At 41.8% G+C, this 18545-nt stretch overlaps 2 protein-coding genes across 2 annotated transcripts in view; both read right to left on the bottom strand.

Annotated features, from left to right (window-relative positions):
- LOC116045413 overlaps positions 1-18545 on the bottom strand; it is a 977204-nt gene that overhangs the window by 807965 nt on the left and 150694 nt on the right. The window lies entirely within an intron of this gene.
- LOC116045390 (interphotoreceptor matrix proteoglycan 1) overlaps positions 1-18545 on the bottom strand; it is a 94563-nt gene that overhangs the window by 28540 nt on the left and 47478 nt on the right. The window contains exons 9-15 of the mRNA XM_035995067.1: positions 16210-16268; positions 11868-11888; positions 6881-7074; positions 6638-6693; positions 5365-6195; positions 3462-5196; positions 1997-2553 (exon numbers count right to left, since the gene is read on the bottom strand). Coding sequence (XP_035850960.1) covers positions 1997-2553; positions 3462-5196; positions 5365-6195; positions 6638-6693; positions 6881-7074; positions 11868-11888; positions 16210-16268 — 3453 coding nt within the window. The remainder of the gene's footprint in view (positions 1-1996; positions 2554-3461; positions 5197-5364; positions 6196-6637; positions 6694-6880; positions 7075-11867; positions 11889-16209; positions 16269-18545) is intronic.

The raw sequence follows: 18545 nt of genomic DNA, 5'->3' as shown, positions 1-18545 counted from the left end.
TTCACATGTAAATCATTAAAGTATGTGTTTATTTCAACCAAAACTAGAATTGTGATGGTTGGAAAAGTGGAAACACGACCCAAAATGGCTTTTCGTAGTTTTATTTAGTTTCTGTCGACTTTGAATGAAGTGTATTTTACGATGCTAAAATGACTGTTTATTTACATGGAGTCTGGTGGGTTTAGCAAACGCAATTTCGCGGATGTTTTTACGTTTAATAAAAGGATCTTACTCTTTAACAGAAAGGTTGACCTCCTTAGAAATCCTTCCCATAATGTTGTCAGACACTTAGAATATTAATCTGAGTCTGTCAGCGGCAAAACGAGCACTTTTATGAACTTAAATACAAGCGGCACAATTGCCCTATTAACTTACATTGTAGCTTGTTTCGACGCTGCCGACTGCAGCGACCTCGCTTAATACTGGACCAATGTCACATTTGTGTGAAATGTTGTCATAATTAGCATAGGAATTCTTGAGTTATGGCCCAAAAACGCATTTTGTGAAGCCACAGTGACCCTTTGACCACCAAAATGTAATCAGTTCATCCTTAAAATCAAGTGGACCTTTGTGCCAAATGTGAAGAGATTGCCTTCAGGGGGTCCTGGGATATTGCGTTCACAAGAAAGGGACGGACAGATGGACAAACAACCCGAAAACATAATGTCTCCGGCCACCGTTGTCTCCGGCGTGGAGACAGCGGTGAAAAAGTGTAAAAAAAGTAAGTAAAAAGGAGTGTTTATATGAGCATCCCACAGGGTATTTATGCGGGTAAAAGTTCTTTCTGGAGACGTTACTTGATCTACAACTTTGACCGAAGGATGTAGAAAGTTAGTGAGTATCAACTGTAACTAAAACACAGCTTTTACTGTCTTTAGACTACACATTTACTAAAGGTTAAACTGATTTTGGTGGCCTGTTTTAAACCACCCTACAGTATGTTAGTATTTCTCTCACGAAGAACAAGGACAAATCGCAGCTGTGTCATGTCTTTTATGTTTATGACTATATCCCCACGGCATATTCTCCCTCCCTGATGAATTTAGCCGAGTCATTGTTCGTAGTAAAATGAGGGCTGTATTGTACCTGCCTCTATTCATCCAAAACATCAACACGTATCCATTCACGGCACGACAGGCCGCAGGTGTGACTCTGAGGGCTTCTGGAGAATTTTTTCGGAAGGAATAACAAAGCTGCAAATGAACTGAGCAGCTGCTCGTGTTCATTAATTTACTTTGAGTTTCTGTTTTACCTGTCAAGTCATAATGAAATTCACAGGGAAGCCAAACACCAAACGAGGTTTTTCAGTTGCCTTCTTAATTGTCAGAAGCTTTGCTTGGAAGTTACTTTTTTTAAATGTCTCGATTCTAAACCGAGGTTAGAAAAGTAATTATTTCAAAAAGGATTTCAGGACATTTAACCCTTTTTTTTTTTTTTTCAACTGAAACGATAAGAACTAGGTTGAGGATAAGGTTTTTGTGGGTCGCATATAAAGTCGGATATATTTGAGATTAGGGCCGCAATGATTATTTTCTGAATGAATGGATTTCTAGTTTGGTCTCTAAAATGTCAGAAAATGTTGAAAAATGTGGATCAGTGTTTCCCAAAAAGCCCAAGATGACGTCCTCAAATGTCATGTTTTGTCCACAACTCAAAGATATTCAGTTTACTGTCACAGAGGAGAGAAGAAACTAGAAGATATTCACATTTATCAAGCTGACATCATAGAAGTTGGTAGCTGGAAAATGACTCAGGCCGATTAATTGATTATCAAAGTAGTTGGCAATTAATTAAATAGTTGACAACGAATCGATGAATCTTTGCAGCTCTATTTGAGATATTCAAAATTCTATGTTCTTGTGCTTACGCTGCTCTTTGTTTAAAACACTGATAACATTTAAAGTGAGATTATCGGATCTCTTTAAGTGCCCGAGACGTTTTGTCCCGGTTCTTAGGAAACCACTGACGTATTCCCGGTTTTTGTTTTCCTACTCACCACGTCTAACAAGGTGTTCTCCAGCGATCTGTACTCTGGAGACGTTTTGTTGAAGAGGTCCTCGGAGAAGTCCATGTTGGTGACGCGCAGGCTGAAGAACACCACCAGCTCCCTGCCGTGGCCGGCCGTGGTCATGGAGGGCGTGGTCAGGTATCTGACTGGAGGCGGGGCTGTGACGCCGACAGCGATGCCTTCCTCCCCCACGGGTAGGAATCCGCTCCCCTCGTCCGGCAGCTCATTTGACTCTGTGGCTGCTACGTCCGTTTGGTCCAGCTCCACCGCAAGGTCCTTCACAGCCTCATCTACGACGTCTTCGGCAGCTGGCGCTGGGATTGTCTGGCCTTCGCTTCCTTTTGGTACTGCGTCTTCCAGGTCTTCATCGATAATGACGACAGCTGGCTCTGACTCTGCCTCTGGCGCCGCGCCATCGTCCTCTGAAGACTCAGGTGCACTGATGTCTCTTTCTGGGGATGAATCACTTTGTTGCGTCTCCTCCGGCACATCTTCTGTGACTTCGGCGCCCTCTGATGTGTCGTGGTTGTCTGCAGCTGTCGACTCTTTGAAATGTCAGGCAAAAAAAGGTAAATTAATGCATGAGCGCTCACAAAAGGATTTCCACAAATTACAAAGAATCTGCCTGCTGAGTGAATTATACATAATAAATTCAAACTGGTTCATGCTGAATTTCTAGCTTGAATCCCTAATTTTTCCATTTTATTCCTTAGTATTTGAGATAATCAGAAAATAATCTCAAACATTTGTACAGCATGTATCACAATAGTACTGGACAGCTAATACGGACTCAAACGGCTTGTGTTTGCTGCATTTCAAATAAAAAAACAAGGAAGATCAGAAGGTGTACAGCCCTAAAAATAGAATATTAATGTCACAGGATCTTTATTTATCTGCTTAAATGTCAATCAGTCCTTCCAGAAAAATGCTGAGTTTTTTTGTGATTGTAGCGGGCAAAAATCCTTGATTATGCGGCACGTTTTCTTAAAAAATGTGATGGAATATGCGGGATATTTATGCAATTTTATGCGATGAAATTGCGGGAACTTCCAAAAACTGCGGTTTCATCATGGCTTCAACATGGGGTTTGCAGCTTTTCGATGATGTTCACGTCGCGTAATTACGTCACTTTATAACGTTCCCATGGCAACAGAGGAAAATGGCTGCTCTTGTGTGAAGTAAACGCAACATTTTCAACTTTCTGCTAAGATATGTGTGACTTTTTTGCAACGAAAATGCGGAGATTATGAAATCATGTAAGCCCTGCATATTTTGCGTGGAAATCGTTAATTTATGCGGCGAAAGTGCAGCGTATTTGAAAAAATGCGGCCCCCCCGCATAAATATGCGGACTTTGGCTGATTATGCACTGAATTATGCGATTGCATAATCACGTTTTTCTGGAGGGATTGGTCAATGCACTGCCTTTAAATCACATATTTCATGTTCCTCACCGGCGATATCAGAGGTTGTTTCAAACTGTAGATCGCTCTCTGATGTTTCGGTCAGTGTGGTGGCACCAGTGTCACTCTCCACTTGTGTGTCCACGCCGTCAACGTCCTCCTCCGTGTAAAAGTCATCAATGACGGGATAGTCATGGTCAGGTTCACCTTCATCTTCTTCAGAAGGCTGGATGTCTATCGGTAAGATGGGTAAGTTATCTTCCTCATGTGGCTGGGGATAGTTCGGTCCAACTGGTGGAAGGAACTCGTTATCTTCAATAACCTGAACAGTATCCCCTCCAAAGTGAAGATCGTCCACGCTGTCCAACGGGTGAAGGATTTTCATTGATTCAGATGGCGGCTCAGTAACTTCTCCCTCTGGTTCTGGTCCTGACATCTCAACTATGCCCTCCTCTGAATTTGGTTCTGGGACATCAACTCCTCCCACTCCTTCCTCTTCTATTTCTGAAACCCCGGGTAACTCTTCTGCCGGTGGTAAAACAAGATCTGTGCCTTCCCCTGGTTCTGTTTCATCCTTTGGATTCTCAACAACCTCCTCTTGTTCTTCCTTAAAAACATCAGCTGCCTCTTCTCCAGCCTCTGGTGGAAGTTGTGGTTCTGAAATGTCCTCAGGCTCTTCCTGCGGTACTGGAACCTCATCTGGTTGTAGTACATCGGCTACTTCTTCTGACTCTTCCCCTGGTTCTGGTTCTGGAGATATCTCTCCATCCTCTACCAGTTCTTCACTTGGTTCTGAGGCATTTTCTGGCTCCTCCTCTGATTCTGCAGTCTCAACTACCTCACGTCCTGTTTCTGTCACTTCAGTTCCATGCCCTTCCTGTTCTGGTTCAGATGCTGGTTCCAACACTTCAACCACACCTTCACCTGGCGCTGGAGCTTCAACAACTTCTGTTTCTACTTCAGAAATCTCCACAACTTCCTCCTCAGCTACCTCTCCTGCCTGTTCAGAAACTTCCGATACCGTTTCCTCGGAAACTTCAGGTATTGTTTCTTCTGATCCGGCTGGCTCAACCACCTCTTCTTCTTGTTCTGAAACCTCATCTGCATCCCCACCAAGTTCAGACTCTTCCTCTGCTTCTGGAGCTGCTGCCTCGTCTTGATTTTCTACCACCAACTCTTTCTCTGGCTCTGAAACTTCGACTACTTCTTCCTCTGGCTCCAAAACTTCAGCTACTTCTTCCTCTGGCTCTGAAACTTCAGCTACTTCTTCCTCTGGCTCCAAAACTTCGACTACTTCTTCCCCTGGCTCTGAAACTTCGACTACTTCTTCCCCTGGCTCCGAAACTTCGACTACTTCTTCCTCTGGCTCCGAAACTTCGACTACTTCTTCCTCTGGCTCCGAAACTTCGACTACTTCTTCTTCTGGCTCCGAAACTTCGACTACTTCTTCCTCTGGCTCCGAAACTTCGACTACTTCTTCCTCTGGCTCCGAAACTTCGACTACTTCTTCCTCTGACTCCGAAACTTCGACTACTTCTTCCTCTGGCTCAGAAACTTCGACTACTTCTTCCTCTGGCTCCGAAACTTCGACTACTTCTTCCTCTGGCTCCGAAACTTCGGCTACTTCTTCCTCTGGCTCCGAAACTTCGACTACTTCTTCCTCTGGCTCCGAAACTTCGACTACTTCTTCCTCTGGCTCCGAAACTTCGACTACTTCTTCCTCTGGCTCCGAAACTTCAACTACTTCTTCCTCTGGCTCCGAAACTTCGACTACTTCTTCCTCTAGCTCTGAAACTTTGACTACTTCTTCTTCTGGCTCCAAAACTTTGACTACTTCTTCCTCTGGCTCCGAAACTTCGACTACTTCTTCTTCTGGCTCCGAAACTTTGACTACTTCTTCCTCTGGCTCTGAAACTTCGACTACTTCTTCCTCTGGCTCCGAAACTTTGACTACTTCTTCCTCTGGCTCTGAAACTTCGACTACTTCTTCTTCTGGCTCTGAAACTTCGACTACTTCTTCCTCTGGCCCTGGAACTTCAGCTACTTCTTCCTCTTCAGCTACTTCTATCTCAGATTCTGACACCTCTAAATTCCCTTCCTCTGGTTCAATTTGTTCAGGTTCCACCACTGACTCTCCCTCTGGTTCTAACAATTCAGTTTCCAACTCGGAAACATGCTCTGTTTCCGAAGCCTCGCCGGGGTCATAAGGTTCAGGGCCTCCCTCATCCGGAAGAGCATTACCTTCTTCGTCTTCTAGAAGCTTTACTATCGGCTCAGTGGGCGGCTGGCCCGTGATGCCTGAAAGTGTCGTGATTGGGAGTCCCGCATTGGAAACTTCCTCTTGAGCGGGAGCTGTAGTTAATAATATCTGTGTGGTGGGGGTGACAGTATCCAAACTGGGATTCTTACTGTCATCATCAATGGGAGTCAGGTCTTCCTCTGATATCAGGTTAGGAGACAGACTGACGTAGGGAGCGTCGGTCTCCAGCTCCAGAACCACAGGAGGGGTCGGGATGTAGTCTCTCACGAGTTCCCCAGTTTCGTCGTGATGAATGGTTTCAATCTCATGTGTAATGATCAGAACTTCTTCCTCCTCGTCTTCACTTAATGGCTTGGGCTCACCCACTGCCGTCATCTCATCGTCCGCGACAGCCGTGGGATCCAGCAGGGTGATGAGGGCGTTTTCCTTCGCCATGGGCATGAGGGGAACATCCAGCCGTGGTTTATCAACTTCTGGCTCATCAATGGAAACTTCAAACTCGTTGTGTGAATCGGGCTCACTGGACTGTGGAGGCATGGGTACATGACATTATTAATGCAATGAAAAAGGTTGTCATTTGTCAAACATAGCATTAGAGTATTCACCGGAGTATATTCGGTGAATACATGTTATTCAGGCTAAGTGTCAGTAACATGTTATTACATAGGACTCTTAGTTTCTTCATAATTTCTAGAGGAGCCCATTTTTAACAATACATTCTTAAGAAGGATTGTCTGGTTCAGTCTGACATGAAGGTGATGGACTGGAATCCTCTCCCTTTAGCCAATCTGTGAGCAGTCTGTACTCAGACAAGCACAAGAGTTTTACCCGATCTGTCGCACATCCTCCACCCCGAGTATGAGCTCTTATCATGCAGCAGACGATAAAGAGTCCACAAATGCAAATTGAACCTATTTAAATTTGAATACTAATTTCCAGTTCCAGTTGCAATTACACAACCTCTTACCACGTTCACTACTTCTACTGTAGAGGTAGCTGTCAGTGCTGGCAGGAGGACTGCTTCTGTGAAAAAGAAAGCAGAACAATGCATTTTTATAATTGAGATATACAAATTTCAGATCGTTCTAATACGCGGCAAACCCATTTCATTTTCAGAGTTTTGCATGTAGTCTTTATTTTTAAGTACAAAAAAGAAAACTACGACATAAAAACTGACAATAACATCTGTTAAGAGATGTCATCACTGTACCTGGTTCGAAGTTGAGCGAGTCCAGATCAATCGGCAGCGAGGCCTCCTCACGTAGAGCCTTGGCGACCATTTCCCTGAGGCCGGAGCTGACTGAAGTCTCCGGGGTGCCGCTTGGCGTCTCTGAATTCTCTGAGTTTATTACAGGTGAATTAATCTCAAAGACGAGAGAGTAGTGCACCGAGATTCCTCCGGGCCTGAAAAGGAAGATATTATCTCTGTGATTCAGAGTTGGCCCAGTACGGTATTGATCAAGTAATCTATAATCAACCCTCAGCAGCCACAGGACTAATGTTATCGTGATTTTGTCAGTGACACAAGTCCTGAAAATGTTAACCATTTGAGATCGATGAAATGTTTTTTCAATGTCTCCATTACTATTTCAGAGATAATACAGCGCAGACATGTGGTTTAGATAAAGCCAGAATCGGTTGAATCTCTGCTTTCACGTTCTTTTTATCCCGAGATTACACGTCACTCACACAGCGAATTAGGAGACAGGGAAGATAGCTTGCGACACTCGTCATCTGTCTCTCTGTGTAAAATTGGTGGACACGCATGTCCGTTGTCCGTTTTGCTAAACCGAAGATCCAAAGATTCTCATTTCCAGCAACAAAACAACTTATCCACTTGAGTAAAGGTATGTTTTCACAAGAGATTTAAAGAATTTCAAAAAGCGTACATCTTGTATCTTTACACATTGCTCTGTGAACAGAAAGCTGAGTTTCTTCTGAACATTTTGATTTGAAACACATGGGTATCAGGTTGTATGCGAGTACCCGTAAAAGATATGTACAGCAAAATTGAGAAAATGCACTTAGACATCAGAGGGTTAATGGTAACTTTGGATTGAAGAGATGCTGATTCTCAGCATGAGCTGCAGAGAGAGGACTTCAGTCAAACACAGCAGGAGACCAACAAAGGTAATCAAAAGTCGTTTGGAGCTGCAGTAAAGAGAGGCACATTCAGAATGCCAGGCATGAATATCTGTAGCTGTATAGGAAAAGAGAGAGACTGCATCAAAGCTTCATCAACATTCTGCACAGCTACCATCATCAAGAAAAAAATAAGCTGATTCGCTGAGATGAGACTGTTGTTAGAAATGTGATAATGTGATATTTTTGCTTTTGCGAGAACTGATGACTGCCATAAATATGCACTTCTTCATTAGGTTGCAGCAGTGGTGGTTCTGCATCTAAAAACATCCACTCCTTCACTTTGTTCCAGACCCAGACAGCTCTTTGTCTGGACTGGACCTGATTGTGTCCCATATCTGTCAACACACACCTTGTGTCCGCTCTGCAGGTGGCTGCTGTCCTGAATTTCACTGACTTCTGATCCATGTAAGGCTTTCTTCGTGGAACATTTCCTGATCTTTTTTTTTTTTACCTTTATTTATTCAGGAAGGTTCACTGAGAGGCAGCCTCTCTTTTGCAGGAACGCCCTGATCACATTCACACAGTTTCACATTCATACCTGGAAGCTGCCCAGTACAACCACAGTCTGATCTGCTGGCCACTGAGCAGCTCCACTGGAGCGGTTGGGGTTAAGGGCCTTGCTCACCACTCAGTGGTGGTAGTGAGGGAAGTGCTGCTCTTTCACTTTCCCCACCCAGATTTTATCCTGTTGGTCTGGGCATTGAACCGACGACCTCCTGGTCACAAGCTCTCTTCTATACCACTGCTTGGATGTTTGCTCCTGTGTGTTATTGCCTTATATATATATAACGATGAATCGATGAATCGATTAGTTGTCAACTATTAAATTAATCGCCAACTATTTTGATAATCGATTAATCGTTTGAGTCATTTTTTTATTAAAAAAAATAAGATTTCTCTGATTCCAGCTTGTTAAATGTGAATATCTTCTAGTTTCTTCTCTCATCTGTGACAGTAAACTGAATATCTTTTGAGTTTTGGACAAAACAAGACGTTTGAGGACATCCTCTTAGGCTTTGGGAAACACTGATCCACATTTTTCACCATGTTTTGACATTTTTATAGATCAAACAACTAATCGATTAATTGAGAAAATAATCGACAGATTAATCGACTATGAAAATAATCGTGGGTTGCAGCCCTACAGGTAATATGTGTCTAAACCTACTTTCTGCTGTCGAATATGCTTCACCTGTTGGCAAATCATGTTGTCGGCCAGAATCTATTTTAAGCATGTTTTCTTTGTTCTTATTTTGCTCTGATGAAGGCAGGCGGCGGCTCTTGTGGGTGCAGCCCAAACACTAAAGGCTTTTTTAGCTTTTCAAGCAGAGAAAGAAAGAAATGTGCCTTGAACTATTCTCCTGGGGAGACCCCACTTCCTGAACACAAGCAAAACCCCTTTATTCTTTCTCTTTTGTCTTTGTATGTGTACACCTCGGTTTCAAAGATCTTGTTTCATTTATCTGACGTACAGAGCCACACTTTTTGGCTTGTTTTCACTTTTGCTCTCCTTTCTCTTTGTCTGGTTTCAATACCTCATTTTCTCGGATCACACCAACAACCTGGCTTTTTATATTAACAATGACTCAAATAACTACTATGTAGTGTGGACAAACTCTGCAGTTCTAAGGACGTTTTCTTCACAAATTCAAGGCGACACTCGATGACTAATTGATGTACAAAAGACCATTTTGAGAGTGAAGGCCTTTGAGCCTTCAAATCAAAAGAAGGAGCTAAAAGATGAAAACGCTGAGGGGAACTGCAGAGTCAGGGGATCATCTCTTTGAAATCATCATTTGATTGACAATACAGTAGTATTGATTAGTGTAGCTTCAAATCACAAGTACTGTTTTTCTCAACGTCTGTACACATTTAATCCTGTCTCACTGACTATGAACCAAACATATGCATTTATTAGTTTTGCACTGCAGTAAAAAACAGATTGGACAAAAACAGAATAAGTTGACTATGCTGTACAAAAAGAAAAAACTATTGTTTTCTATGTGCAAAAAAAAACACTAGAGTCGAAATATGTTGTCAACAGAAACATATTCCACATTTCTTTCTTCTTCTTTTTAATTGAAATAAAGTGAATAGTCACACGAGTTTCCACTTAACGTGGTTCATTTGTTTTGCGGAGTGTGGCAGACAAAAGCAGGAGGACTCTGAGACTCCTTCATCAGATTAGAGGACGAGCTCCCGCTGAGGCCTCCCCTCCGTGTTGTTGGCCGTGACAGCATCAGACACCACGGGGGGGAGGCTAATTAACGAGGGGAGCAGCTTGACAATTACTGCATCCACAAGTCCTCCTGTTCCACTGCTCACCTGTCTGCTCTGATAATGAGGAAAGGCAGAGTGCTTCGGAGAAGAGAAAAAAATTAAACGCTTTGCGGTAACCTTTAACAAGAAAAGTCGGTGACACTTTACTCGAAGGTATCTACATAAGCGTGACATGACACTGTCACGAACGTGTCATAAACATTATAAACAAGTCATAAACGGTTAGGACATAACGCTTCTGTCAGACAGTGTCATTCGGTTTTTGTCATGACAAGTTAGGGTTAGGGTTAGGTCTGGGTTAAACATTTAGGGTTAGAGTTAGGGTTAGGGTTCATGTGTTATGACAGTGTCATGTCACTCTTATGTATATACCTTCAAGTAAAGTGTTACTGAAAAGTCTTAGCGGTAGTTTGGTCCTTGCAGGATAATGTGATGTGATGGACAGTTTTGGGGTAAATTAATCTTTCTTTCTGCATCCAGTGATGGGAACATAATTACAGTTATGTATTGCTTTTTGCAGTAACGCAGTAATATAACGCATCACTAATAAAAATGTGGTAACATTATACCCGTTACAATCTCAGTAATGCATTTTACACATTTTAGAGATGTGGTATCGGCTCCGATTCTGCCTAAAATGCTGGTATCGGTATCGGGAAGTACTGGAGTTTATGCACCGATCCAATACCACGTAATAAAGCCCTAAAGAAAATCTACATTAAAGTAGTTTATTTATGTTATTTTTCCATTATAACTGACAAACTGGAGAATAAAAGAAAGTTCATGTTTCACAAAGAGTTTAACCTGAGCCAGACCGACAACAAAGATAGAAATAATATCACATCCATACAGGGATAGTAGTATACACTTGTTAAAACATAATAAAATATATGACATACTGGTATCAGATCGGTACTCGGTATCGGCCAATACGCAAGTTCAGGTATCAGAATCGGTATCGGGAAGCAAAAAATGGTATCGGACCATCTCTAATTTTAACCCAATATTAAAGAGTAACTGCTGTTTTTTTCAACCTGGACCATATGTTCCTCTGTTTTTGTGTCCAAGTGACTGATGGGAACAACAATCTTTTTTTTTTATTTTATTATTATTTTTTGGGGCATTTTTAGGCCTTTATTGACAGGACAGCTGAAGACATGAAAGGGGAGAGGGAGGGGGAATGACATGCAGCAAAGGGCCGCAGGTCGGAGTCGAACCCGGGCGCCCAGGGACAACAATCTTTGACATTGGTCCAGTATTAAGCGACATCGCTACAGTCGACAGCGGCGAAACAAGCTACAATGTAAGTTATTTTGGTGAATTTAACTCAATATTGATGCAAAAGGGGCGCCCGGTTAGCTCTGTTGGTAGAGCTCTTGCGTCCCAAATGTAGAGGTTTATTCCTCAACACAAAGGCACCCGACCTGTGGCAATTTCCTGCATGTCTCACCCCCCTCTTCGTATCTAAGCTGCCCCAGTGATTAAAAGGCAGAAATGCCCCCTAAAAAAATCTAAAAAACAAAAACAAAATAACTCTAAAGTAGTGTAAAGCATTACAATTCAGAAAAAGAAATTTTGTAATAGAACTATTTACTCTCAAATGACAGTAACAAGTTATCTATAATGTATAACATTTAGGAAGTAACTTGCCAAACACTGACAAACTAATTGGATCCAAATAAAAGCTGGGCTACGTATTGGCAGGAACCTGCATGAACACACGAGGGGGAGGGGGGGGGGGGGGATACTACAGGGAATGTGTCTGTATTTACCCGTCAGTGTCCTGCGTCTCGCTGCACCGGGGAGAAGAAATCAACAGATAAGAGCTGGAAGAAAAAAGCATCACAGGAGGAACAACACCAACAGGGCGAGGAAACCACGCCAGTCGATGTGTCCCTTCAGATTCTACACAAAACTACTCAACCAAAGCATCTGAAAACTTCGTTTACACTTTACTCGAAGGTATCTACATAAGAGTGACATGACACTGTCATGAACATGTCATAAACATTATAAACAAGTCAAACGTTTATGACATAACGCTTCTGTCATTAAGTGTCATTCGGTTTTTGTCATGACAAGTTAGGGTTAGGGTTCAGTGGTGAAGTCTAATGTATTGTAGTGGGTATACTGTACTGTATATATATATATATATATATATATTTTTTTTTTTTTCCTTTTTTGGGGGGGCATATCATAGTGGGGGGTCTGGGAAGTTCTGAGCATCAACGACTTCATTTCCTCCATTCTTCCATTTATGCACCAATTTACGGTGGAAATACCTTTATTTAGCCTATTTGAAGAGGAAATACACATATGACTATTCAAAATATATCAAAAATATAATGGAAAGTATGTTGTTGCGTGTCATTGGGCATTTTTAAGTGGGTATATGGAAATCCTGGAACTTTCTTAGTGGGTATTCTGCATATACCTGCGTACCACATAGACTACACCACTGTTAGGGTTAGAATTAGGGTTAGGGTTCATGTGTTCATGACAGTGTCATGTCACTCTTATGTAGATACCTTCAAGTGAAGTGTCTGAGCAACAGTCATCTGAACAACAAGCAACGATCACAAGTTAAAGCCCCTACTAATACAAAGTAGAACAATCAAAAGATGTTATTCTGCTTCATCAGGACTGCGAGGATCTGGTTTTATAGAGCAACAAGTCACGTTAAATCCAAGAAAAAGAAATTAGGTCATTTATATTCAACAACTCAGGCACAAAACATGCGAGATGTTTGATCTTTACAAACCCAAATTACATTAGTACAATATGACCCAACACTTATAATTCCACATCAAAGTGCCAAAACACTGACTGCTGTCCCGTCTGTTTTTGTACTTTTATCGTGTCCTTGGCTGATTCTCTACAAACGGCTAAGACATATAAGAGTTAACGTTATAGTCCTATCTTCACTTTCTTCTCTCAGTTTTTATTATATTTCATTTTATTTTATCTATTCAGTTGTATATAATTTGGCTTTTTGAGTGCATTTGTTTCTTATCTCATCTGTTTGTGTGACTCGGCTGTTGTCACATTAATTTTTCCCTTAGGGATTAATTAAATACTTTATTTGTGAATATAATAAAAAAGGCTGTTCAACATATTTATTAGCCTAATAATCAGACACATTGACACTTTGTTTATTTTGTTTTGCCCGAACCATTCGGCAGTGAGTGTCATGTCTATGTCGTCTACATGGTTTTCATGCGGCGGGTAAGTTGTGGTAGCAGTTAACATTTGTCAAGTTAGTTGTTAGTGCTAGTTGTCGACTAACAACACCTTGTACAGCTGCGTCCGTCTCATCCAAGCTTGTCGCCATTTTTGTGTCCATCTGGCACTAGCCTGGCTCCGCCCTCCTACGTAATTCCGCTCAATTTTCATTTTGCTTTTTTCATTTCCCTTCAGTACTCCGTCTGGGTTTGCGGTATATTCTTGGGTTTTCTCCGATCAAATATTCGGCGTTCCAATCAGCGAACAGAGGGAGTGGCTGAGAACGATGACGTTGAGGTGCGAGATGCGAGCGAGGCCATTCAGTCCGTTGTTACAGCAACGCTGCCGAATATCCAGAAGTTGAAGTCCGAGCAAGAACAATCTTTGCTGAGTTTTGTTGGTGGCCATGATGTTGTGGCCCTCCTCCCCACGGGGTTCAGGAACAGTTTGGTTTTCCAGCTCGCTCCGTTAGTGGTGAAGGAGTTGGCTAAGGCTAACGCTAGCGATGCTAAGCCGAAGTCACGACCAAACGTTAGCGATTGGTTATGGCAGATCCAGAGTGGCTCTGGGCAGATCCAATAGTTTTAAACTTCAACAGAGTACCCGCCTTCAAGGAAGTTAACACTTGTCAATGGAGAGTGGCCAAACTCTCTGGACCAATGAAATGGACCAGAGTCTGGTAGGACCAGGCTAGCATGTGACGTCATTACACAAAGGTTTTTTATTTGCTTTAAAACCGTTGGATGGAAACACACTTTCACCGGCTTTATTCACATGAATTTTTAGCGAAACTTCAGATAATTTGATTGACAAGTGATGGAAACATGGCTACTGAGGCTAATCTGGCACAGTGATGGGAAACATAGTTATGAACACAACATTAGATCTAATTGACTTATGCCGACCTTACACCAAATGACTTTTCAAGTGTTTCCACTGTCTCAGACTAATTTCCAATATCGTAATGAACCCCTGAGAGTCTTGCTAGATTCGGGGGGGTCTCCCGTCATCTCCATCGTTTGGTGTAAGGTCATAAAACTCAGTCCCAGTCAGTCTTTCTCCCGTCTGGACGTTCAGACAAAATCAAACGTGTTTGATATTATCCTAAGTTTGAAGTCTTGGTAGTGAAGTTAAATCATGTGAACATTGTCAACAACCAATGGGTGCTCTCCCTCCAGCACCAAACAGGAAGCAGCAAACAGCTAGAGCCAGTGTTGTTTATGGTTGCTTGGTTAAGCTAAACGCTAAAGTCATCCAACGGGAGTTTTCCCGGCGGATAAAGGCAGACCTCCGTGTACTGGAGACATTCATCTGCATGTACGGCAGAACAGAAAATCTGCAAACTTTCCCTTAAAGTTACCAGCTAATGCTAGCGGTAGCTAGCTAGCTTGGTTAAATTGTTCAAAACAAATCTAGTTGTAGTCTTGCAATGTGTGACCCTGCAAGATCCCCAGTCTTTACATATGATGACAGTCTTTAACGTTAGATGTGAGCTGGTGTCAGCCTTTAGTCTTTTCAAAGTCTTCTACTGTCTGGTAGGCTTTAGGCAGCGAGTCAGATGTCTGGAAACCAGGCTATTTCAAAATGTCTCTTTAGACAACACACGCAAATCTAACAGCCGTCATCAGATTCATGTTAATCAATTCTGATTTAAGAAAACCTGAAAATGGCCAAAAAAAGGCCCAACCCACTTTATCCCAGTGAGAAGAGCACAGGCGGAAGTATTAAAAGAAGAAGACATGTTAAGGACTCCCTATTGTTAAGTCTCAGGCAGAAATAGCTCATCATCATGAGAGTGATTAAATAATGAGAGCCTTCAATTTTTCAACCACTCAAGATTCAAGAACTCTTCAAAATCAGTAGTGGTGGTTCACTGGTGCCAGTTTTTACTTTCTCCACAACCTTACTCAAAGTCTTGTTTGGGTCTTTTATTATGAAAAAATGCAGTGCAATTGTTTACTACACATGTTCCTCTATCATCTGAGGACATTTTCTTTGTGATTCCAGAAGAAATGCAGCCATCCATTTTGATAGTTTTTCTGAAATTAAATCCGAAACCACAAAACTATTTTTTGCAGCACTTTGCCAAACACACAAAAAACTGTTATATTCCTACTTTCTCTTCTTCGTCATGCTACTTCTCCTGAGCAAGAAAACGTCTCAGTGGGTTTTTTTTGTTCCGTCAGTTAGTCGAGGCTTGAAACATCCGCCCGCGGCAGCATCCGACATAATTCCAATGACAACCAGCCTCTCATCTATTCACACCGCCGTGCGCGCCAAACAATCTGCTCATTTCAAATCAAATGAAATTATCCAGGCTCAGTGGAATGTCCCACCGCTGCGGCCATGGTGAAGATTTGATTATGCTTTAAACCAGGCGTCCCTGTTCTCATCTGCTCACTCAAACGCTCTGACACTCAGATGCAGTGGTGGAATGTAACTACGTACATTTACTCCAGTACTGCACGTAAGTCCAATTGTTGATGAACTTGTACTTTCCATCAGTCTTTTCTTTTAATGCCACTTTCTACTTCTACTCTGCTACATTTATAGATAAATATTGTACTTTTTGCTCCACTACAGCTTAAGTTACTAGTTACTTTACTCATTAATATTTCTGCACACAAAACACATGTAGTTTATAAAATCTGATGTTTTATTCTAAAGTAAACTAGCCAACAATATAACGGCTACAAGTCCAGCTGAGATGATTAGACCATTAAACACACAACTGGTTGGATCCTTTACACTTTCTACAATGGGAGGATTTTTAATTACTTTTAATACTTTAACTACATTTGCCTGATGATACTTACACATTTTTACTTATGGAACATGTTCAATGCAGGACTTTTACTTGTAACAGAGTATTTTATAATGCTCAGGACTCACCTGATGCCCAGCACATGGATGGCTTTAAATCCCGGAATTTTGTCAAAAACATGCTGCATCTGTAAAAAGAAAAAGGACTTTTTTAATCCCTAAACCATCAGTCAGGATGCCTCTCATCCCCCCCCCTGCAGAGGCCAATGCACAGTAATTAACTCTGAGCCGTCAAACAGGAGCTTGTTAATAAACTGGCAGGACGCCAACGTGTTGGTATGAAGCCGTGCATGGATGGGAAACCCTCGTTGATATCTATCTTTGGGCCAGTTAAGCACCTGGACACTCTTATGACATAATCGCCTTTACGGGCTCCTTCAGGCAACATCCTGCTGCGAATCGCGTGCAACTCTAAGTGATGCTCTCTCTTTCTTTTTTTAATTGTAAAGTCTTTCAATGGCGGGATAACTTCGAAGGACCTGATTAATCAACATGACGGTTCTGTTTTAGGAGCTCAAATAAAAGGATAACACCGGCAGAAAGAGTGGATTGTGGGTAATCTTCTCCCTTTCTCTGGCCCTGACCTCGCGGCCCTCTTATGTAAGCTTCTTTACTGTCAGGACAGAGAGAAGAGACGCGTGGGGACTGTGACAGCTGGGGATAGACTGACGGGAGACAATACTGCTAACTTTACACGGAAGAGCGGGGGAAAAAACTGCTAACACTAGCTGTGTTCGAAACCGCTCCCTCATTCCCTCACTCACTATTCCCTATATAGTGTTTATAAGGGCTGGGCAATATATCAATATATGAGGCTAGATATCGTCTTAGATTTTGGATACCGTAATATCCTGATATGACACAAGTGTTGTCTTTTCCTGCTTTTAAAGGCTGCATTACAGTAGAGTGATGTACTTTTCTGAACACGCCAGACTGTTCTAGCTGTTCCATTATTTGCCTTTACCCACTTAGTTATTATATCAACATAACTGATGATTATTTATCAAAAATCTCATTGTGTGCATATTTTGTGAAAGCACCAATTGTCAACCCTACAATATCGCCACAATATCACAATTTTCTCCATATCGCCCAGCTCTAGTGTTTATTAAATAGTGAACTATAGAGGGAACGACCAAACCAGATTTCAGACGCCACACTGAAAACATCGTTGCGTGACTTGCGTCGGGAGATGCGCCCGTTGTTTGTGTGATGGAGGCGGGCGCGCCCAGCATCATGTAAACAAACCCAAACTAAAATGCCTCTAAAACGTCCCTGAAACCAACCGGGCACCCCGGAGAATACTAACAAGCAAGGGCGTAAATCCCAGGGGGGTCGGGGGGGTCAGGACCCCCCCCCCATCTAAGGGTTGTCCTCCCCCTAGAAAACAATGCTGTGTATTGTAAATAACATAAAGATGTATACTTAAATTATCTGTGTAAGTAGTAAAACAATACAAACCCCGAAAAATGCTTTTTAAGTTTAGGAACATTTTGAGTCCCCCCTCCTTTGCCTCACAGTGGTTTGGTCCACTGCCTGCTGTACGTTAGGAATCGGATCTGCAGCACTCGACTCATAGTCACATCAGTAGTGACAGGAATGTAGTAAGTAAGTAGGCTGTTCAAGGCTATTTTATTCACATTAAACATCGGATGACGTTGTTCTTTTCTCAAATAGAAATGATGCTAATTAATGAATTAGTCATGACAAAAAGTTTGCTATGTTAGTAATATAATGCAACGTTACCTAGCTTGTTTAATAGCTTGTTGGATAAAAATGCACCCACTACAACTAACGTTACCACGGCGATAAGCCTAACGTTATGTGTGTGAACTGATATTAGGGTTATTATCATAGACTGTATATTGAAGATCTACAGTTGTGTTTTGTTCAATATGATGTTAAGTGGCTGATCAGTGGGTTTGCTGCAGACAGTGTGGCTCATGTGGCTGTCAGGGTGAGCAGATGAGCTTTACTAGTGGCTCACTAATTAATATTATGATCAGCTAATTTAACAAGTGTACAAAAGTATTGTATTTCTTTTATATGGGGACACTTTTTCAAATTAAGTCATTATGTTTTAAGGTAGTTTTGTGGCTTGATTGTAAACAACTTAAAAATATATACATGGTTTTAAAGAAGAATATTTTGGTCAATTTAGTCAGCTTTTTCATTGAATCAAGAGAACCACTGAAAAGAAGGATAATGGTACAGTCTCCATGCTCCACTAATGATAGTATTAAGGCTTTCCTCTGTGTACACATGTCCTCTACGAGTATAATTGTGGCTGTATTATTTGTGTCCCCTTCAAAAATTGCTCTTCAGAAATGTTATGTTTATTGTCCCCCCCTACTGTTAGATCAGATTTACACCCATGCTAACAAGTTGTATATATTATATATGTT

This window comes from Sander lucioperca, chromosome 19, assembly GCF_008315115.2.
Source record: "Sander lucioperca isolate FBNREF2018 chromosome 19, SLUC_FBN_1.2, whole genome shotgun sequence".
NCBI classification, from domain to species: Eukaryota; Metazoa; Chordata; class Actinopteri; order Perciformes; family Percidae; genus Sander; species Sander lucioperca.
The sequence above is the reverse complement of the archived record's forward strand: the minus strand, read 5'-3'. Positions and strand labels throughout refer to the sequence as shown.